We start from the raw sequence: 23,356 nt of genomic DNA, 5'->3' as shown, positions 1-23,356 counted from the left end.
ATTTGTAACCCTATACTGGCTTATGTTAAACAGCATTAGTAGAGAAACATGACAGACTTGACTTGACACGACAGACATAAATTAGATTATTTTTACCGTTTTCTTAGTGCCAGAACCTGAACCTTTTTGTTGCTTACAGTCAAACATTAGGTTTTCCGTTAAACAGTTATCTCTAACTGTGCTCAGTTTTTTTTCCCCCAAGGTTGATTTTGTGTTTAGATTTATGAACTTCATTGTGTTGGTCTATTGTTGATACGCATGATTGGAAATCTCCATTTTTGGGTAAAATCACCATTTTAAAGATTAGCTGTTTTATTTTTTTATGTTGATGGATTTCTTTTTTTAAACAGGAAGTTTCTGTAGGAAATATTAGGGTATCAGCTTTAGTTAAGTCTCATTCATGAATCATGATTTGCTACTTGTTGGTTGCAGGTGGTATTTGGGCGTGGGACTCTCTTGTTCTAGAGAGGATTTGATTGGACAAAAATCTGTGTAGTGCAAGATGAGTCATTTGTATTTTTTGTCTATTTTCCTAGAAGAGAAAGACTGCGTAAATTTGTGTTTAAATTCTAAAAGTGAATTTTGTCAATGTTTCGAATTACACTAGACATCAAACATGGACTAAAATCCACGAAACTCTTTAAAAAATGTTAAAATAATGATGTCTTTAAGTTATAAAAAAGAGTCTGGGTCATAAGATGTACTGGTGTGCCATTTCATATGAATAAATAAAACATAAACATTTGTAGATATCCATAAATGCTGATGCAGTCCCTTTAAACCCTGTTAGGCCCTTCTGTCTCATTTATATTCTTGTGTGATGCCAAGCAAAAAGCTCTTGTGAGAGTTGCGGTTTAAGCTTTCCTTTACTTCCTCTCCACCCTGTTTGATGCTAGTAGAATTGACATTGTGATAATCGACGTTTTCTTTTCTCTCACAGTGAAATTCGGTCTAGATGCTTTGTCCCACCTGATATTGTAGAGTCTGAACACATCACTCCAATTCTCTCATCTTCTGTCAGATCACTTAAAGCACAGATGGATTGTCTTGCCAATAAATAACTGAATAAGTGAGCATGCATAAAGCCCGTCCGTGTCCCCGTTTGCTCCTCCATCATGGTCAACACGCGTAAGAAAATGGGCTTCAAGGATTCTATCCAGATCAATAGAACCTCTGCTATTTCCTGTTGTAATTGCTCTGATCGTTTTTTTGTAGCCATGGAGTGTTTTGTGAGTGTTGTGCCTGTGACTGTAGTGTCGATATTCTTTAGAAAAATAGACTGAAGCACCTTAATCACTGGTCAAAGAGAAGGGTGGTCCAGATTAAACATAACAGATCAAGTCCTGCATTTATATGGGATAGAGCCGAGTCAGTGCAGGAGTGAAGCTGTAACAGTCTGCTCTGATCGATCAAACATTTTCATTAGTTCTCAAATCATACATCTACATGACTCGTTTTAACTATTCACTTAAATTATGTTGATAATTGGTCATTTTTGTGATAGTTTTAGAAAAGAACGTTGACAGACAGCTTTAAAATGACAAATGGAGAAAACAGAATAAAACAAAAACAGCAAGAGCAGAGCATACGTTGATGTGAACATGAGGTTGTTTCCTAATGATGTTATTTTCAGAGAACACAAGCGGGTTTGGTTCTTTAAACTCAATACACTGAAATATGTACATTTGCACACTGATTCTGGTTGTGAGTGTAATTGTAGCAGGTTTGTATTAGAGAATGGCATTGCATTTTCTGAGCTGAGCCCATCATTATCGTTTGAGCACAGTGTGCGGCCATTTTTCTCGATTGCAATTACAACGTACCTCCTCATCTGATTGCATGCAAGCTCCTTGTTGGGAGGGCAGACTCACTCTTACTCATGGTCTAGTTGGTGTGATGATATAATTGCACAGTTTTGAAATAATAGACAATTCTCTTGTCTATATATATAATGTAAGATTTTTTTTTTTTTCTCAGCCCTTTCACTTCAGAAGAATAGGAGCCCATGGGCCGGATTTACTAAACAGGGCAAATTAGCGTGAGAGCGCAATTCCAACAAAGCACTTATGGGAGTGGAAAGTTGATGACTAGCAAATTAAAGAACACAGACGCAGCCAGATCATTGCCGTAATGACCAACGCAATCTACCAAGAACAGCGCAAATTAGTGTCTGGTTTAAGACATGCTTTTTTGGGGTGGTAAATAATAGTAATTGAATAAATTGACTAGCGCAAACCTTAGTAAATGCATGATTCATTTAAATACTCTCCTCCCATAATTTTTTTTTTTTTTGTCTGAAAGGGAAACTCCTACAAATGCATAGCACTAAGGTCAGCCACAAAAATAACTGTGTCCATGCCTTTTCAGCTCAGCTTTTTCAGCTTCAGCTTTTTCACTGCGCGTCTTTAGTAAATCCTGACAGTAGTTTTTTAATAGCAAAAGAAGCTGTTAGTATATCTGGCCCCATGTTTATAAAGTTTAATTAGAAAATTTAAAGCTGCAGTCTGTAAGTTTTGCCTCTTTGTTGCCATCTCTGTTTGAAACCTGCAATTGCAGTTATTTGCGGAATTATCATTTTTACGTGGGTTGTGGATCGGCACGGCTCCTCAGTGCGGATGAATCTAATGTTCGCTGTCAGTCACTGCACTGGTGTGGATACTGTACTTCATAATCACAGATTCTACGTTTTGGAAGTATCACCAAAATAAGAATTGTAACTGGAAAATGTCATCTGAAGGAGTAAGTAACATGTCTGCCACTTTTGTTCTGACCAACTGAGAAAAAAGCATAAATAGCACTGCCAGTGGTGATTAAATCTAACAATCGCTTAGCTCGGATCACGCCAAACCATGCAAATGATTATTATTGTTATGCTTTGTTCTCAAATGGTTAATGTTAACTACATCAGCATTGTGTGACTGTGTATTTAGTGTGTATTAGCGTTACCTGTAGATTTTAATTTCTGTAGCCACTCTGCAGTCCGAAGGTTTTTAACTACGGGTGAATGTCCAGTTGTCACTGATGATTGTTATTTGGACCTTTCTGGATTAATCAATCCGCCATCAAAATAATAAGTTTAATTATTCCAGCTGCTGTGAGAAAACGCTATAAATGACCCGCTACTAGTAGCGTCCTCACATATAGCCTTCTAGCTGGGACTTGTTCTTTCTGTTTACAGACGTGACGTAATGACGCAAAGACAAACAGCTACATGCTCTAATTTCCCGCGGAAACCCACCAGTACCGATTTTATTATAAAACATTATTACAAGCTTACCATTGTGAATCGGGATAAGGTAAGGAGGTAGTTTTGAACACTGGCTGGTTATGTACTTGCTCAAAAAATGATTTTGGATAATTTTTAACCCAAAAAAGTTACGGACAGCAGCTTTAAAGTGCCCCCTATACTATTTTAAAAATTTCTAATTTTCTTTTGGAGGTCTCCTACAACAAGTTTACATGCATCAAAGGTCAAAAAATACTTTCATATCTCATAATATAATTGCACATCACCACATTTTCATTGATTCTCAAATGTCTCTCTAACACCCTCCTTTCCGAGAGCCTACTCTGTTCTGATTGGCCAGATGGCCAAGTCTGTTGTGATTGGTCTACTGCTTACACATGTCAGAAACGAAACGCCCATTACCATAACTGAATTTCAGCTCTGGAGGCTTCCTAAAGCTCAGCGATTGTACACACTGTAAAGACAGTAATGATTGCGTTGATTTTACAATATCAATCCGAGCACAATTCCAATGATGAAGCATTGGAAGAACTAGATATTTAACCTGAACTTCTATTGCAAGGACGACTTGGGTGAAAAAAATGCTTAAAATCAAGTATGCTTACATGAGACAATTTAAATCAGTAGCCTAAAAAAAAAGCTGTTTTATATATAAAGTGGGTCATCGCATTGGGGTGGACATATTGACATCACATGACCAGCTGAAAATACTGAGAAATATGTTGTGGTGTGACAAATGAATATATAAAATACATTCTCAATGTGAGGTCAGTTGTTGTTTTTAAAAAGTGTTTAAGTAATTTTAGATAATAAAGTATAACATGGCACACTGCTTCAGATTACCTATTCACAGTATGTTCTTAGTAGATGCCTTCTTACAGTACCAAAGCAACCAACTTGTGCACCTTATAGACTGAACTCTGTTGAGTATATGCAGAAGTTAAACTCTATTTGGCCCACAAAAACACCCACTCATTGTCTGTCACTCCTGTCCAGGGAAAACATGTTTAGGAATGTTTTTATGTGTGCGTCTGAGGAAAGAGAAGTGCCTATACTGAACTCATTTGCTCAGTGCTAGTTAATGTTTAACAGCGTTGAAAATAGCAATTCTCTCTGTTAGGTTGGATATCTGCCAGCAGTCCCTCTCAAGGGTTTGATCTGATAATGATGTGCATTTGAGTGTGTAATGGACTGCTTTATCTCTCTGACAGGTTGCTTCTCACACCTGACATACTCCTTTCCCAAACAGAATTGCATTTATACTATGGACATGCCTTCGTAATCATAGCGAAAATGTAGTTGGTGCAGTTGCTCTTGTGGGTCCTGATCTGTCATGAATGGGGGAAATCAGAAAGTCCTGATTAAATTTGCATCATTGGCATCAGCTGAGTGCACAAATTATACAGTTTGATATTTGATTGAAGCTGCATTTTGTCTTTCTGTCTTTCTTTCTCTCACTTCAGTGTGATAGACAGCTACTGTAGGTTTGGTCATGGCAAGAGTCATGTGGGCAGACGTAAAGGTCTTGTTCTGTGGTTCAGTATTGACTTGAGACACAAAGAACTGAAGCTCTGACTCAGTCACAGTAGGACTTTACCCTCTTACATTCTCCGTTTTACTTCACATTTATGTGTTACTTTAGTAGCATGCAGACTGCTCTGTGTGTTTTTGCATATTAAATCTCTGTCCATAAGTGTTTTACTCTGATGGGGGTGAGAGGATGACAGGATGTAATGCCACATACTGTAGTTTCAAACACATTTTAAAGTCCCCAGGTGTATGATCCATATTACGATGTTATGAAGAACTATATGCCTTTCTTCACTGATGTTCTGAGTTGTTTAAAGCATTTCTAAGGATACTGATTGTTAGAAGAAAGCTGTCTGCTCGTCAAGTCACCTTTATTTATATAGCACTTTTTACAATGCAGATCGTGTCAAAGCAGCTTTACAGTGATAACTGGCAAATCATTTTGGCTGCACAGCAGCTCTAGAAGAAAATGCCGTCATTGTCCAGCTCACGTAAATTCAGTATTGATTCATTCCTTTGTAAAAATCATTAGTTATTTAGTTCATTTATCTATGCAGCGGCTCTGGAGAAAACAGTGATGTCATCATCCAGCTCAGTTCAGTTCACTTACAATGGTGTCAATGCAGGCAGATCAAAAACATTGTTGAATATCAAGTGTCCCCAACTAAGCAAGCCAAAAGGCAACAGCGGCAAGGAACCCAAACTCCAACAGGTGACAAAATGGAGAAAAAAAACTTGGGAGAAACCAGGTTCAGTCAGGGGGGGCCAGTTCTCCTCTGGCCAACAGCGAGCAGTGCATGATTATGATTCAGGCAGCGTTACAGGTCATAAGTCAGATTTGGGTTTGCAACAGTCAAAATATTTAATCCAGTTCCATCTAGCTGAAGATCGGATTGATCACGCCGGTATGGAAACGGTTTGGTAGGGATCTGTGCCACTGGCTGTCGTGTCGATGAGGCCTTCACAGGGGATGGTCTAGTTGACACAATCTCTGCGGACTCTTCAGCGATGCCTAGACGCAGGTCCTCCATCTGATCTGGATACGGCCCGGATCCGACTGACTACGATAGACCTCGGTATAAACAGAGACACTAGTATTAGTGTAGATGCCATTTCTTCTTCTGATGTAACGAGTACATCATTACTCGTGAATGTGAACATGGTTTGTGTAACATTATCAGCACATTATTAGCTGTTTGATAATGTAGTCAAAATGATAAAATTATTAGCTACAGGGGGACTTTAAGATGTATGCTGTATTTTACTCTCTTTCACTTAGCTGGTTAACCAAGAAACCATGTTACAAAAACTATCCTAACCACCTTAAAGGGGTACTTCACCACTGGCAAAATTGGCTTTCAATAAAACTTGGCTGCCTACACGGTAGAAAGGTGAAATTATTTTGGAAAATAGTGCTACCTGTCTAGAGAAAACTGAGAAAAAAGGCTGTTGTCTACCCTTTTGCTAAATAGGTAGGAAAATTTAATGCACTGGGCATGTTTCCATCCAAGGCCACTCCCACAAGTTAGAGGTCTGCATTCCCGCGGGACCCGATAAGATTTCTTGCTGCACGGGATTAAATTTTGAATGAAAGGCGGATTGCGGTCGGTAACTATAGTGTACTTTAGGCGGGAGCAGGCGGTCTGACAATAACCCGGTGAAAGTGAACGAGATGCTTTGGCATCAGTGCATCTGTGCTTGAACTTGAAGTGAACAAAACTTTCTGCAGTGGTGGCATTCACACAGTCCCCAGTTCCCTGTCCTGAGAAACCTGGCAAAATATGTTCTTTGCATTAGAGGTCTGCACGAGTGCACCTTCAGAGATCATTCAACCTTTGTGATCGGAGGAGAGACATTCTGAAACGGTCATCAGTCAGCGTCATTCTGTTCTTGCGTGGATGTTAAAAAAGATTTCATTTTGCAGTATAGCTAGTAAGCCAAAAGTTTTCGTTTTTATGTATTTTTGGCTTAGCCTATAGTTTTGAGGGACATGTTGTAGGCTGTTTAATTTAGCCTATTTTTTCTCTGTGATATTTAGCCTATTATTCTTTGTGACATTTTTTTCTCTGACATTTTTTAGGGTGTTGATAGCATCATAAGGCAAATAACAAATAAAAATCTTGTATATGCTATGCAGCATTTTTTATTTGTTATCCCCAATCACTTTCTTTCTTTAGGGGAAGATTAAATGCAAGATTCTGGAATTTAGCGGGACCCGCCGGGTCGGGAAGAAAATCACTATATGCGGATAGCGGGTGAACACAGAGTGAATTTTAGGTGGGAGCGGGTGCGTGCGGAATAGAACCTTGCGGGAGTGGGACGAAAAAAACAGTCCCGCGCAGACCTCTACCACCAGTCTGCTATGGATACACTTGACCAGAGTCAAATACCATCTTGCTTTAGCAGGAAATGGTTCTTGGCAAACTTTTAGTTTTGTACTTGTATTGTTCCAGGGTGCAAGAATTCAAGGAGGTAACGTTTCGCGGGATTGAGTTATTTACGGTTTCCAGTGAAGGATCCAGAGTGTTGTAGGCAGTGGCTAAAGGCTGCGAAGAATCGTAAATACAGAGAGAACGCTTTGACAGAAAATCTGAAAAACCTCAGTGTTTGTAGTCAACATTTTGAACTAGATGACCACAAACACAGTGTTTTATGCCAAATGGAGGGGAAAAACTGAAAGAAATGGCCAGTTCTGCTCAACCTCCCAATACAAAACACCATCACATACAGATTAAAAAAGCTGTTACAGTGTTCCATTTTTACCATAATGCTGTTTAAAGAGTAGACAATTTTCAGTGATAAACCTACCCTTACAATAAATGTTCTGTTAATAACCCTCTGGCGATCAAACCGTTCATGGGTGGGGATTCAAAAATGTGGTATATTCTGTAGTTTTCACAAAAGCCCTGTATTTGTCAAAAGTCTGCCGGGTGACATGTTTTGCGTCACATATACTACCAGCATTGTAACAATACAAAGTGGGTTGAAAATTGGTGAAGTTACACTTTAAATGGCTAGTTAACCCAAAAATAATATAGTTGTTTATTCACCTTCATGTCGTTCAAACCTGTATGACTTAACGAAGAATGTTACCAAGAAACCAAAAAACATCGGTTCTAATTGACTTTCATTTTATGGACATTTCCATAAAAGACATTTCTCAAAATATATTCTTTTGTACTCTACAGAAAAAGTAAGTCATACAGGTTTGGAACGACATGTGATGGCAGCTAGTAGCTGTTTGTTGCTGTTAGATTCTGAAATATACACACATTTGCCTGTTGCATTGGACACCCTCATTAGTCGGCCAGATCTGCCGATACAAATATAGAGTGAGACAGACTGACTGGCCTGTCTGTCTCCGTCTAGATTCTGTCCCTCTATTCTGACCTTCACAGGTTGATACTGATCAGTTTGTTCTCAGGCTACGTTTTCAGGTTAATACTTTTGTTTCAGATTCCTACAAAGTACCTTGTTTAAAATACTTACTCATTTAGCTTGATTTGTCCATTTAACCAGAAGTTTTCTGTGTACATGTTGAATTATATCCTCTATTTCTGTTGTCTTGCCTGTAAAGTCTCAGATAGATAGATGGATAAATATAGATGGATGGATAGATTGATATTCCTAATTTTTCTTCACTCGTATTCCATCATTTTATTGGCATATATGCTTATAGATAGTTGTTCATTTAGAATTCTTCTAAAATTCTTAATCCATCTCTCACTCTTTGTCCGTTATTATCCACAAATTGAAATCACATTGTCACTGAGCAGCACACAGACACACAGACACAGACACACACACACACACACACACACACACACACACACACACACACACACACACACACACACACACAAAATAGCTTAGGTCTCCTGTAATTACCCTCCTTCTGCAAATGACTGTCTGGTCTGGAGTCAAGTTCTATCGCTTTCTCTCTCTATCTCTGTGATCACTTCACTCATTTGATCAGAGTTAATGAAGCATTTTGTTATCTTGTCCATATTTATTATGTATTTTCTTTCCTTTATTTGTGGTTCCTCTCGTCTGTATGTTTTTTTTTTTGTTATCAGAAATGTTGAGGAGAAGCTTAACATCCATTTCATATAAAATCCATCCCTTATCATTCTTATGAAACATCCTGTTTAGTGCAATATCAAATGAATAATGGAAATAGAAAATGTTTCTGCTGGTTATATTTACACTGCGAAAATAATTTTCTTTATCAGTTTTTTGACTTGTTTTCCAATAAAAGTATCTAAACATCTTTTAAACAAGATATATTTATTGAGAAGCAAAACTGCATAAGAAATTAAGACTATTTTCATAGAATGATTTATATATTATATATTATATCTTAAGTAACTTTATTTTCATTTTTTTCCTCTTTTAAACAAACATCACAAAATATTTTAATAAAATAAGTGTAAAAATGAACTTTATTATATATTCTCTGTGGGTGGTTCGAGGCTCAGTGGGTAGCACGGTTTCCTCACACCAAGAAGAAGCGGATTGGAGAATGGATGGAGGGAAGTATTCTCTGAAAACAAGTCTTAATATTTCATGCAATTTTGCATGTAGATAAAAGTGAACTTATCTCACAAATAAATGTGTATTGTTTTTTAGAGATTTATGGTAACACTTTAGAATAATGGTCCGTCATTAATAAGTAACTATGTAGGAAGTGATGCAGGACTAATGAGTAGTACTATATTAACACTTCAGCTGCTACTATTAACTAATATAGAAACAAGCTTAACTAATCAGTAAGTAATATCAAATTTAGAAGATAGTTCCTTATTAGCTAATCAATAATTACCTAAAGATTAGCATTATTAATAACTATTAACTAACTGACAAATTGTAAAGAACATTATCGTGTCTGAGACGTAATCAGTCATGATTTTTACTCTGAATACAGTCATAAAATGCATCACTAATTACTCAAGTGTTACCTAGTCACTATGCAGCAACTACTAGTGATCTGGACCATTATTTTAAAGTGAAAAACATCTTTTTGAAGAATGACTAGGTACTTGAGTAATAAGTGATGCATTTTATGACCATGTTCCGAGTAAAAAAGGACAATCTTCAAGAACTACTATTGATCTGGACCATTATTTTAAAAGTGAAAAAAAAAAAGATGTTTCCTAGTAGTTCCTGCATAGTGACTAGGTAACAGTTGAGTAATTAATGATGCATTTCATGACCACGTTGAGAGTAAAAAAATATAATTGCTCACATCTCAGACACTTTAATGTTGTGATTATTAATTAATTAGTAATTCTTTATAATTTGTCATAGTTACCTATTAGTTCTTAATGATGCCAATCTCATTCTGTAATTACTGATTAGCTAATAAGGAACTATCTTAGTACTAAATTTGATATTACTTACTGATTAGTTAAGCTTGTTTCTATATTATTTAATAGTAGTAGCTGAAGTGTTAAAGCAGTACTACTGATTTGTCCTGCATTACTTCCTGCATAGTTACTTATTAATGACGGACCATTATTCTAAAGTGTTACCAGATTTATATTACTGGAAAAAATACTGATTGGGAAGATGATATTATGCAGTGTGAATCAATCATCAAAATCATGTTTTAATGTATGACGTGTAATGCTAAAAGCCTAGAACAGACAGTCCAGATTCACTGAAAGCCATAAATGCATTAATGCACCATACAGACACACTTACACACATGAACTAAAATGAACACGCACATGCTAATTCCTGTCTGGATGTGTTATATTGACACGTTATGCTTAGGTAATGACATTATGGTATTGATTACTAAGTCATTTCTGGTAAAAGTGCTAATGGAAGTACAAAAAAAGCTATATTTGAGCTCCTATTTCTTATTAAGGAAAGGCGGATATCCTCAATCATCCACAGAATCAGGATATGTTTGTGTGTGTAGGGGAGGGAATTATGAGGCAGCAAGTTTTTCTCATGTCGATATCTTTCGTTCTCTCTCTCTTTCTCACTGCAGTGGTGTTTGTATGCTGTTCTCCGGATATTTTCCGGCAGTTGATGGTGCACTTCCACAGGGCAGGTCTCCCTAAGGAGGAGTATGTCTTCTTCTACATTGATATCTTTGGACGCAGTTTAGCGTCCAGGCCTTCTCAGCCATGGGCCAGAGGAGACTCCGATGATGACTTTGCGAAGGAGGCCTTCAAGGTGATTAAAACCTTTCATAAAACATGAGAGAGATGGATAAGGAGATACACTGCCAATAATCATTTTCAGTTTCATTCTTTGAGTATTTTTTTTGTTTTGTTTTCCAGTTAAAATAATACTCTCTCACACACACTCAAAATCAACATCCTTAGTTTCATGGTCTGTTAAGTTTCTCTGAGAATTTGGTTCTATATTTGCTACCAGAAATATAACTGATGTTATACAATTTGAGATTATAATGATTATGATCATGATAGAGGAAGAGAAGAGAGACAGTTATGAAGCTTTATAAAGCTTTTTCATCAGAATTGTTGTCTCATCTTTTGAACCTTAAAAAGAGCCTTGCTTTTTAGTCTGTATGGTGACAGAATAACAAAGCATTTTATTTAAACCCCCTTTAACACAAAACAATCACCGTTATGCCTCAGGGGGCTCAAAATCTAAAACTTATTCTTATCAAAAGCTCTGCAGGTCACTCTAGCTTTGGTTGGTGTCACAGAACCACAGTCACCAGCCCCTACTGTGATAACAGCCGCCTGTTTTGAGAGTGGAAGAGTTTCTCTGTAGAGCGTGAGAAATGTCTGAACTTCAACACTCACCCGCTGATGAACCCACACACAGCAGATTCAGGACATGCTGATGCTCATTGAAGCTTAGCTTTGGTAGATTAAAGATAATGATTGCACACAACATAAAAACAGACAATTATGCTTATTCTTTATTTTCCTACCTGACCAAATTAAAACTTCATATTTATGGAACTTGGCATTATACTATGGCATTATAAAATAAATACTTCAGTCAGTCAAGAAAAGAAGCTGTTAAAGATTTGGGTAACAGTATACAATAAGGTCTCATTTGTTAACATTAGTTTATGCATTAACTTACATTAACTAACAATTATCAATATATTTTTACAACATATCTTAACCTTTGTTAATGTTAGTTAATAAAAATGTTCATATTTAGTTCACAGTGCATTAAGTAATGTTAACAAATACAACTTTTGATCCTAAAAATGTATTAGTAAATGTTGAAATTAACATTAACTTATAATACATTAAGATTAATAAATGCTGTAGAAGTATTGTTTATTCGTAGCTCATGTTAACTAATTTAGTTAAAATGAAACCTTATTGTAAAGTGTTACCAAGATTTTTTTAAAGTTTTATTTTCAATTATGATACAGAAATAAACATATATATATATATACCTAACGTTAAATCTGCCGTTTTTCCTTTTCTTTTGCAAAAACAGAACTAAATAACAGAAAAAAAGAAGAAAAAAACACACAACTCATATCTAAGTACCCTATTGTATGTTAATCATTAGTATTGAATCTAATAATAAGGATATGTACCAGAATACTGTCCATAATAATGTCATTGCTATTCATTTGTATTGAGAGAGGGTAAACAGTCCAGAAAAGTGCCCCAAATTTTTATTATTATTATTTTTTTTTCCAAAAGTCTTTGGTATTTTCCTAACATTGAAAAGGATTTTCTCAGGGACCAAGATTTGTTTGATAGGTTTTCAGATTTTACAGATATTAGCAGCTCGTCTCATTGTGATTTGTCTGTGAATGCGATGTCAGCAATTATTCATAAGATGATGAAGAAGAGCATTATAACCAAACATATATCCAAATGCACCATGTATTCAAGCACACTTTCAGCCCCAGTGAAGTATGTCAGATTGTGGTAGTCTGTTGCATCGTCCACAACTTAAACACTCAGAAGAACTGACCAACAAAATGGGAATTAGAAATTAGATTTGCATACTTGTATGTACAATACAAATGTTTGTAGTCAGTAAGATTTTTTTTTTTTTATTATTTTTTTTTTTATTCAGCAAGGATGCTTTAAATGGATCAAAAGTGACAGTAAAAACTTTTACATTGTTACCAAAATATTCTATTTCAAATAAATGCTGATCTTTTGAACTTTCTATTCATCAAATCATCCTTAAAAATATATCATGGTTTCCACAAAAATATTAATCAGCACAATTCTGAAGGATCATGTGACACTGAAGACTGGAGTAATGACAGCTGAAAATTCAGCTTTGCCATCATAGGAATAAATTGCTGTTTTTGTGTTTTTCATCACATAAATGAGCATGAGAAAGTTCTTTCAAAAACATTTTTAAAAAATCGTACCGAACCCCAAACTTTGAGCAGCAGTGTAATTCAGAGTGCTAATACAGAGTACACAGACAGTATGTGGTTATTCTTAGTGAATTCCCCCTAAATATTTCTGAGGAAAATTGCTTATATATGTTTGATATATTTTTTAGATTCGATATTTGCCTCTTATATAGGGTAAATTAATTTGTGTATTTTTTGTATATTCTTTAGAGTGTGAAGATTCTGACCTACCTAGAGCCGCAGAATCAGGAGTACAAAGAGTTTGTCACTCATCTAAAATCGGATGCCAAACGGATGTTCAACTTCACAGTGGAGGATTCTTTGGTAAGAGAGATCATTGTGAAGTGATTTATCTTCATCTTTTCATTTTTTGTTATTATATTATTATGCCTGTTCTGCCAAGACTCTACTGTGCTCTCCATCTTTTCTTTCCCTTGCAATTACTATTTATTTCTTTATTCTCTTATCTGGTTAGAAGCTCTGTGTGCTTCCATTATAGCCAGACTTCTTTCATAAAGAGCTTGAAGGGACCTTCTTCCTTAAAGTGAATAAATGAATGTTTTTTCAGCCAAAGTGCATTATGTGTGTTTACAGTTTTTTTTTTTTTTATAATAGTCATCTATTCACTCAATAATGCACAAAAAACAGGATGCAATGCACTTTTGCTCTCTTTCTCTCCAAACAGTAAAGGTTGAACATAATTTTTTGCTCTGTGTGTGTGTTTGAGGCCCAGAATATGAAATTAATGTGACATACACCTGCAGTTTTCAGGTCAAACAGTTTAAGCTGCACTGCATTTATCAGGAGGCTAAAGTTCATGTATTTAAATGGAAGAAAAAATAATGTCTAGTTATGGAGCTCATGTGTATGATGTATTTGTCTGTTGATGTGTGTGCTGCTTATTGTATTTAAGAGAGTAGGGTGCATATAATAGGCATGTAGACAGGTAATTTAGTTCAATTTAGCAAATTCAACTCAATATGATATTTTTTTTCCACGGTGCATCTCAAAACAACATGCATAAAGGCACATTTACACAGATCAGGAGAGAAAACTGGGGTTTTTCATGGAGTATTTAACGCCAGGGTTTGCTCCTGAGAGGAACTCTGTTTATCACTGTTCTGTCCTAGTCGAACAAGCCGTATGAGCACATCTGTCTTAATTTGTATGAGGCTTTGTGGATTTTCCCCTCAGTGTGGATTCTAATTGAGAGATTTGCTTCGGAGATCACCTTTGAGTGTTTTTCTGGATCCCACTTCACATACAGAAAGTGACAGGGCTTGAGTGAGGTGAAATATGAAAAGAAAAAACTCTATCCAGTGACTGTGCCTTAAAAAAGCAACTCCCTCATCAGTTCTGTTCATTTACATGTAAATGAATCTCTGCGGGGGTAAAATGGTCTGAATGGATCGGGACAAAAGATTAAGAGAGGAATCACTTAGACTGTGCCTCACACAGTCTGACTTTCATTTTTCATTTTTGACAAATGTTTGGTGAAGGATTCAGATCAGGTGTATTCAGAAAACCAACAGGATAATAAGTAGGATGTGCGTCGAGAAAATCAATCTAACATGTCCATCAGTATCAGCATGGTTCACTCTGGATGCTGAACACTGATTTGTAATGCACATAGGAAATTAGGTTTTATATAAATAAAAAAGAAATACTGACAAAATATTCAGAAATATTATTGATTTGACTGTACTGACACTATTGGATGAGAACTGAAATTAACTGGATGATGACATCATTGTTTTGTGTTTTTTATACAGTTAATAAACTGAAGTGAATCAACACTGAACTGATCTAAGCTTAAAAATGACACTATTTTCTCTTTAGAGATGCTTTACTGCAGAAATAAACTCTGTTTGTATTACTGAATCATTTTTTTCCTGTTTATCCCTAAAGCTACTTTGAAAATACAAATGCTTTTTATAAGCTGCTATTTAAATAAAGCTGACTTGACTTGAGTTTTTGAAGTGCCTAATAGTGATGATTATAAATTTTATGATCATATGTATTCTCTTATTTGGGTATTTGATTCTTTCAGATGAACATCATCTCAGGTGGTTTCTATGATGGTCTGATGTTGTACTGCAATGCTCTAAATGAGAGTCTTTCAGAGGGACACGATCGACCTTCAGGAGAGTCTGTCACAAAGAGAATGTGGAACCGGACATATTATGGTGAGCACATAATCCAGTTATAAGCTAAGGATTTGTCTTCCATAGCAAGCAAATTATGAAACACAAATCCTCAAACTTTGATATTACTTTAATAAATACTTAAAAAAAAAAAAAAAAAAAAAAAAAAAAAAAAGAACTTTAATAAATAATATTATCAATATTAAAAAATTAATAAATATAAAAAAAAAAAAATAAAAAAAAAATATATATATATATATATATATATATATATATATATATATATATATATAATATAGGCTATATAAAATTGGGACATATCCTTTAATTTATTTATTTATTTATTTTTACCTGGCTGCAGTGCTTTTTCAGTGAGTATTTAGATCATGATGCTGATCTTTTATCACTGGCAGGTCCATGACTTTCTGCATCTTATTTATTTATTTTGCATCTATTTTTCCACATAGACTATAGTGTCATGTGATGCTGATTCATGTTCAATAACAGTTAAGAAGCTTTCAAAAGCAATTAATGTCCACCAAAGACTGAAGCATATCTCTGGCCTTTTCTCCTCTCTTCAGTAGAGGTCAAATCTTGCACAAATGTCTTTCTTGTCTAACACTTTGGTCAATTGGGATTGCTGAGAAAAGTTATGTTAATGTCTCTGGCTGAAGGTCAGGCGTTTTGAAAATGTTCAGTGTATCATAAACAGATTTTTTTTACCTTCTCATGGTGGTTAGGTTGTGTTATGTGGATTAAATTGAGGTTGGTTGACAAATTTTTGTCTGTTAGCAATATTTTGCGTGTTCAGCTCAATGATCTAAACAAAGGAATATCATTGTTCCATCATCACTACAGAAACTCTGAAGGGCAAAGTGATTTTTTTTAAGTGCTTCCATGAGTTTGCTACATTTTACATTTTCTGCTGTGTAACAAAAGAAGGCAAAAAAAGAGAGTATCTCATTTGCAATTTTTTCCTCTCCTTGAACCCCTTATTATTAAGATCGAGTTTTATGCTCATCTCAATAATTTTCACATTTTATGAATTTTTTTTGACCACGTCTTTTTATGCAGTTTTTTTTTGCTCATTTTGTATTGATATTAAATGTTTTTTTTATGTGTTGCTTTTCCACAACATTTTAAGTACGCAAAAAAAAACAAAAAAACATATATATATATATATATAGTTATTACATTAGAAAAAATAATGAATTTATTTCAGGGAGGCACTTAAAAAAAGCCTTGCCCAGCTTAATTAATCATTAAGAAAGAGAAACAGGCTTCTGTCTATGCCAGGTACAGTTTGATTTTTATCAATTAAACAGAATATGTATGAATCTGCCTTGCAGCAAAAAGTCTGGCATTACAGACCCTCTACAAACAGAAGCTCCCTGCAGAGACGGATCTGATGACGCACTTTTTTCCAGAATTATCATGTGACTTCTATAAATTCAGGTTTAGGAAAGAAAAGCAGTCGCACGTGTGCAGACACTCACACACAAACATTTAGCAGATGACACTCATTTAAAAATAATATTAATTAATCACAATATGATGGTTCATGCAAAACCTCAATAATCCTACATTAAGGTTTCTTTCTAGAGCTGAAATACTAGAGAGTAACTGCATTCATATCAGCAGTGTTGTGTGCCTTTGAATAGATTTATTGTGTATACGAATTGGAACGTGTTACCTTTTAAGGTTATTTTGTGTATACAGTCCTTATGTAAGTGTAGGCCCTTAGGTCCGTCTGCATGTTAGTAGGGCTGTCAATTAAATATGTTAATTCAGTGTGATTAATTATAAAGTAAAAATAACGGTAAAAAAAATATGCAATTAATCAACCTGGTTGAATGGCCCCATAGTTTGTTTCAGACAGATTGACAAATTCTGTTGAAGGATTGATGTGAACTACTGATAGACTGATGTTTAATGATATGGAAATATAACAATATGTTGATTTAAGACACATTTCATAATGTCTATTGTGTTCATTTGCCTCACTAATCTAATATAATTGTGTGTGTGTGTTTATATGAAATTAATTAATTTGATTAATTAATCAGGCATATGCAATTAATTTCAATGTGCATCAGAGTCAACGTGCTCCAACTACTTTTCTGCCACACCATTTTACATAATGTCTTCTCTCTCACCAAACTTACCCAGACTCATTTACTTATTCATCCCTTAATAGTTTGTATGGATTTTGGCAGCTTTTTCTCCTCCTAACTCTAATCTGCTCAGTACAGACATTTGGGGTACGTCTCAATCAGCTCCCTAGTTCAGTAGTCAGGGCACTGATCAGAGAGTCAGCCATTTTAATGGCTGTCTCAATCACAAAATCCTTCCAGTGCACTGAAACGTTCCCTAAAAAGTCCCACAATGCACCGTGAAAACCAGGGAGCATCGATGATCAATATCTTCCCTTAGTGGAAGTTCTGAAGCATGAAACATAAATTACGTGAGCCAACTCCCTACACATAATGACACGCAATAGATGTTTTTACAATACAAACCATTGTTTACTTATATTTCTGCATAAGCATACATCGCTAGACAGGTAAGGAACGTAATCTGGCTAACATAATTTATTTACAACTGAAATATTTTACATATATGTAACAAGCAAAGTATTTATCATAATCTACTTTAAATAACATTAAAACATAATGTCTGAAAGATATCAGTTGTTCTGTTGTTCATAAATACCAGTAGTGACGTTATACAATGAGGATGTTGTCACGTCGCTGGAAATAGTCATCAGTGTCCCAATGTGTAGTGAGCCAGGGTTTTTACTGTCCTTACCAGTGCCCGAATTAGTGTACACGATATACTGATTCACAACCTAGGGAAGCTAAGGAGCTGATTGAGAAGCATCCTTTGTCAGTCTCTCTCTCTCTCTCTCTCTCAATATTGTGCTTTTCATTCCATGCATCTGTTGTATCTCTGTCCTTCCACCTGTTCTTCTCCCCCTCCCTCCTTCTTATAACTCATTCACTCTTTTTGAGCTGTTTCCCTGTGAATGGTGAAGTGTCTGAAGGACATGGAGCCTCAAGGTTCTTTTTTCACAAATGTTTAAGTTTTAATTGATCATATAGTGTTCATTGTCCCTTGTTGTATCACATCCTTCATACAACACCTTCAACATATAACATATCTGTCAGCATATTCCAGTGCTTTTTTAACCTTTCACAGAATTAAATGAGTTTTTAGCTAGTTTCTCAAAATATCATTCAATAAGGTAGATACAGATGCTAGTTCAACCAGCAATTTTAACCATCTATTTAGATTAACAAGCACTGTCCATGAAACAAGCCTTTGTACAGTTGGGACCAAAACTCTGAGACTATATTGAACATCTGATTTAAAATATATATATATATATATATATATATATATATATATATATATATATATATATATATTTAAATCTAAAATAAAGTTGCACAGGGAAAATAAAAAGTATAGAAAGTTACTGCATAAAATGAAAAAGAAATATGCAAAATTCCGCACTATTTTTGGTCACTAATCAAATAAAAACATTTGTGGCATTGAGCATGTGAACTGTATTAAAGATTTTTTTTTTTTTTTTTACTTCCATTAAAGCACAAGATGCTCTTTGTTATGATTCTCAAATCATACATTCTAATGAATGCTTTGGCTTGTTCCCAGCATGCATTGTGATACAAATAAATTATAGTTATTATAGTTATAGTTATAGTTACTGTCATAGGATTGTTGTTTTACTGCTTGCTTATTTATGCTGTTGTTTTTGTCCTCACTATTAGTTTCTTGTCATTTGTTGATGTTCAGAGCTCATTTTTTCATGTGTTTAGCACTGAGGGTCTGTTGAAAATCCTAAATGAAACATTTTCATGTTGAAAGAAGTCCTGCCTTTTAGAGACAAACAGCCTTGGGAGTTTGTTTTAGAAGCAAACTCTGTATGACAATGACAAATCAAAGTTCCCTTTTATGTTAATTGGAAATTTTAATAAACAAAAGATCTGTTGTTGCTGTCTGTTGTCTAAAGGATGCATTTGGCATTCAGTCAAACACACAAATTCAAGTTGGCATTACAAAGGACAATTCTTGAGAGAACTCAAACTCAAGTGTCATGTGCCCTATCTCCTTTATTTTTTTCAACATAACCCATTAGAGAGAAAATGCCATTTTAGAAGCATTTAAGAGATTTCTTCTATTATCACCCATCCATTCACTCATGCCTTCTTCCACCACTTTCCGTTTTATTTGATCCCAATCTACAGTATTTGACTTCCCTCACATTATTCTGAAATCAGCAGGTGTCCTGTTGCCATGGGATCTGCTTCAAGTAAAAGGTGGTTACATATATGGTTGATTTGCCCACCCACACACAGCCAGGTGTGTTCCTGGAGACGTTTGACCTAAGTTATTGGTCTGAATGTGATAGACCACCACATGAGCCAAACTCAGACTCATTCAGGCACGCTAGCTTTTCCTGTAGATGTCCTTCTCCAAATACATTTAGTTTTTAAAACAGTGTGGAGAATAATATGTAAAACAATACAGTTTTTATCATCATCAATTAAGTAAAAAAATTTTTTTCACATTTTCACATCTGAGTTGTGTTAGTAGTGTGTTGAAACTCACAGTTATGGTAAGGGGCGTGACATTTCCAAAACATGCTCAAAGCGGTTGACCAATCACAACACACTGGTCCAGCTGACCAATCAGAGCACACTGCGCTTTTCTGAAAGCTTCATAGAGACAGAAACTAAACAGAGTCTTATTAACAGACTGGGATGATAGGTGCTGCAATAATGTAAAATATGTGAAAAATAATGTGGTGTTTGACCATTCAAGCATGAAAACCTATTCTAGTAGACCCCCAAAACAGGGTCCCATTTTAGCTAATAGATCCCCTTTAAAATATGTCTTAAACTTAAGACATTTATTCAAAATGTTCTCATTCATGCTGTAATAGCAAAACATCACTCACAGAGGAGCTTTTTAGGCTGTACAGAATGTGTGAAATTCATATTTGTCAGAATGATTTATTTGGCTGCTGATTGCAATTAGATCTCTGTAAAAATTAAGATGCTCATTCAGACATCTTTAACAGCAGCCGCCCCAAAAACGGAAATTACAAAGACTGCACTACAAACTTGAGCGCACAAGGGTTTTACAGCAGTATAAAGTCACTGAATAGACAGGAAGCACAGAATGTTCTACATGCTTGTTCTGCCTTTTATATGACCTTTGAAAATGGAAGTAGACTCTCTTCAGTTGATTTTTAAAATAATTCATCTTTATTATAAAGGTAATGAAATCCTTTTCAGATCTATTGATTGAGTACATACTTCTATTACATTGTTCCCATATAGCTGGCTCAGAAAGGGACAGACTCAGTGGGTCGAATAGGTACAATCTGCCCATTGCTTATCATTTTCATACACCTTTATTAGTTTTTTAGAACTAATTATCTTTTCGTGTTTTGCTATTTGTAATTATTATTTTCAATCTGTGATATTAATGTATAGTATATAAATTATCCTTGTGTTGTTAAAGTACCATCATTTTAATTTTGTGATATTAGATAAATCGGTAATTGATGTGAAATACTTAACTGCAACATGATTATTTAGTCTCGCGTAGCCAGACCTTCAGACTGACGGCGGAAGGTCTGGACTCTATTGCAGCTTTCATTGGCCAAGGACCGCCCAAGATGACGTTTGACTGACATGTAACGCAACCAATCACAGTTCGTTTTGTACCACATCATGTTTAGGGGCGTGAAATGTAAAGACTACAATACCAGACCGGCGTGCATCTAATAAATTATTCATTTAATAACGTTGTGCAAGTTTACTGCAATAATGGAGCTGCGAACGTCACTTACTTTTGAAAATCAAGCTTTTAGTTGATCCTGGTAAGTGCTCATAGTCACAGTTGTAAACATGACGGCTTTCTTCTTCCACGAGGGGGTTTGGCGTCACAGGACTGTTAAAGAACGCGACACGCACGTGTCCCCGACATCCTGTAGAATTCAACCAACCAGATAACGACTTCAAAAATCCTGAAGTTTTTCCAGATAAGTGTGCCATATGCATCAGACATTCAGTCAACGGTCCGTGGGCATGAAATCTGAGGCTGAGACTAATGATTATTATACTATTATATCTAAAACTATTTTAAAAAACATTTTGCTTTTTTTCTTTTTCTTTCATTTGCCAACTATAATCATAAATACTGTACACTTTTGCTGAAAAATTCTGGCATACAATGCAAAAACTTTATGGTTTGGTTAGTGATTTTCAGTCTGTTCTTTCTGATGCTTCCAGTTATTCTCACAATTTAGACAAAACCTTATCTATATTACCCAGGTAGATAACTAATTTTCCAAGGCATGAAAACAGATGTCAACATCATAGGTGATATGAAAGATGCATTTTCCCTTTGACTTTATTCAAGACTTTATTCAGCACCCATCTTCCATTTATACTGTCATACTGACATGCTGTACTCAAGTAGTTTCCTGTTGTTCCTGCTGATTAAGTCGATACACTACACTATAACTAACATTATATTTCCATTCATTACACTCTTATGTTGATTTTTCCAGTTCTTTCTATCCATGTTTTTCCCAGTGTTTCTAATGTAAAATGTATGAGCAGAAATTTCTTTGTTTAATATCCTTCAGAATTTATTCTGCATTTCCTCTGAGAGCACATTGGCAAGAGTGGCAGTGTTCAGATATATTTCCCTTTGTCCTCCAAAGGGAAATATGTGACAAAACATTCCTCACAATCTGAATACAATTTGCACAAGTAGTCACTGTTCACTGTCTGTGTACATCCATTCCTTTTATAGATCATGTAGGCCTATTAAAACTATCCTTATCATCAATCGATGTGAGGACATCTCTCTCTCTCCTTCTCTCCTTCTCTCCCTCTCTCCCTCTCTCCCTCTCTCCAATGGCTTTGACATTTCCAGTCTGATAACGCTTAAGCTTTTCATATCAGTCTAAATGTCATTGTGTGTTTCCTCTGAGCTGGACTCAGCGTCTATCTGTAGCCCATTTAAAGAGGTGAGTGGCCTCCACAGGAAATTACAGCCTGCACCTGACCCTCATCGGAAGATGGGACCACTGGGCACAACCGGAAGCTTTTTAAGAGACTCAATTACATTTGATTGAACACTCACATACACAAACTGTGTACAGATTGATTTACTGTGTGATTATAATCATTATGAATACCCATAACGTGGTTGATACTCAGTGTGTTTGCAGAATTATTGCTCACTTAAAGGTGCAGTAAGCGATTTCGAAGAAATGCAGTTGAAAGTGGATCGGATCGAGCCCCACAGCACACTTGTTGCCAGTAAGCAGTAGGGGGCGTATACAGTCATGATGGGGGAGGAGAGAGATTGATTTAGAGGGGCATTTGAAGAAAGACTGTAGAAAGTGTGGTGGCTGAGAGACATTACAAAAGAGGTCAGATGATTATCAATGAAAAAAAGAAGGGATCAGGCAACATCTTTAGGACCCACGTTAATATTAGTTTTGTTTTTTAAATTGAATATAAAAAGGCACTTATAATGGAAGTAAAGTTCCAAAGAGTTTAAAAACTGAAATGTTAAGCTCTTGTTTTTGTTTTTCTTAAAGCAATTATATTAACTCTTCCATAAAAGATGTACATCATTTGAGGGGATAATTTTGTTTAGATTGTCATTTGAGTGCTGGGACTACTTCTGAACTTTAAATTCAGCTGCAAATGACGGCCAGGCAGGTCATGAACCTTGAGTAGGTCGAAGTTTACGCTTCACTTTATCAAAGCTAATGTTTCTTTAGTGTTCTGGTGTTGGTTTTTGCAGTGAGCTCTATAACAAGCACTTTGTCTCTTGGTTTTCCCAGGTGTCACTGGTCTGGTGCAGATTGATGAGAATGGAGACAGAGAGACTGATTTCGCCTTGTGGGACATGAATGACACGAGCAATGACTTTCAGGTTTGTGATAATTGCATATTCACTTTGTCTCACAGCTTTCTCATTTGTCTGTTTCTTATTGATATTATCAAGTTTTAGTCAGGGAGAAATTTTCATTATTTTTTTTAGAGGCGC

The 23,356-nt window shown here is 35.6% G+C and overlaps 1 protein-coding gene across 1 annotated transcript in view; it reads left to right on the top strand.

Moving 5' to 3' along the window:
* npr1b (natriuretic peptide receptor 1b) overlaps positions 1–23,356 on the top strand; it is a 51,616-nt gene that overhangs the window by 11,019 nt on the left and 17,241 nt on the right. Inside the window, exons 5-8 of the mRNA XM_051864385.1 lie at positions 10,776–10,963; positions 13,320–13,433; positions 15,160–15,295; positions 23,151–23,242. Of these exons, the coding sequence (XP_051720345.1) occupies positions 10,776–10,963; positions 13,320–13,433; positions 15,160–15,295; positions 23,151–23,242 (530 nt within the window). The remainder of the gene's footprint in view (positions 1–10,775; positions 10,964–13,319; positions 13,434–15,159; positions 15,296–23,150; positions 23,243–23,356) is intronic.

The sequence above is a fragment of the Ctenopharyngodon idella genome, chromosome 16 (assembly GCF_019924925.1).
Source record: "Ctenopharyngodon idella isolate HZGC_01 chromosome 16, HZGC01, whole genome shotgun sequence".
Classification (NCBI taxonomy): Eukaryota; Metazoa; Chordata; class Actinopteri; order Cypriniformes; family Xenocyprididae; genus Ctenopharyngodon; species Ctenopharyngodon idella.
The sequence above is the reverse complement of the archived record's forward strand: the minus strand, read 5'-3'. Positions and strand labels throughout refer to the sequence as shown.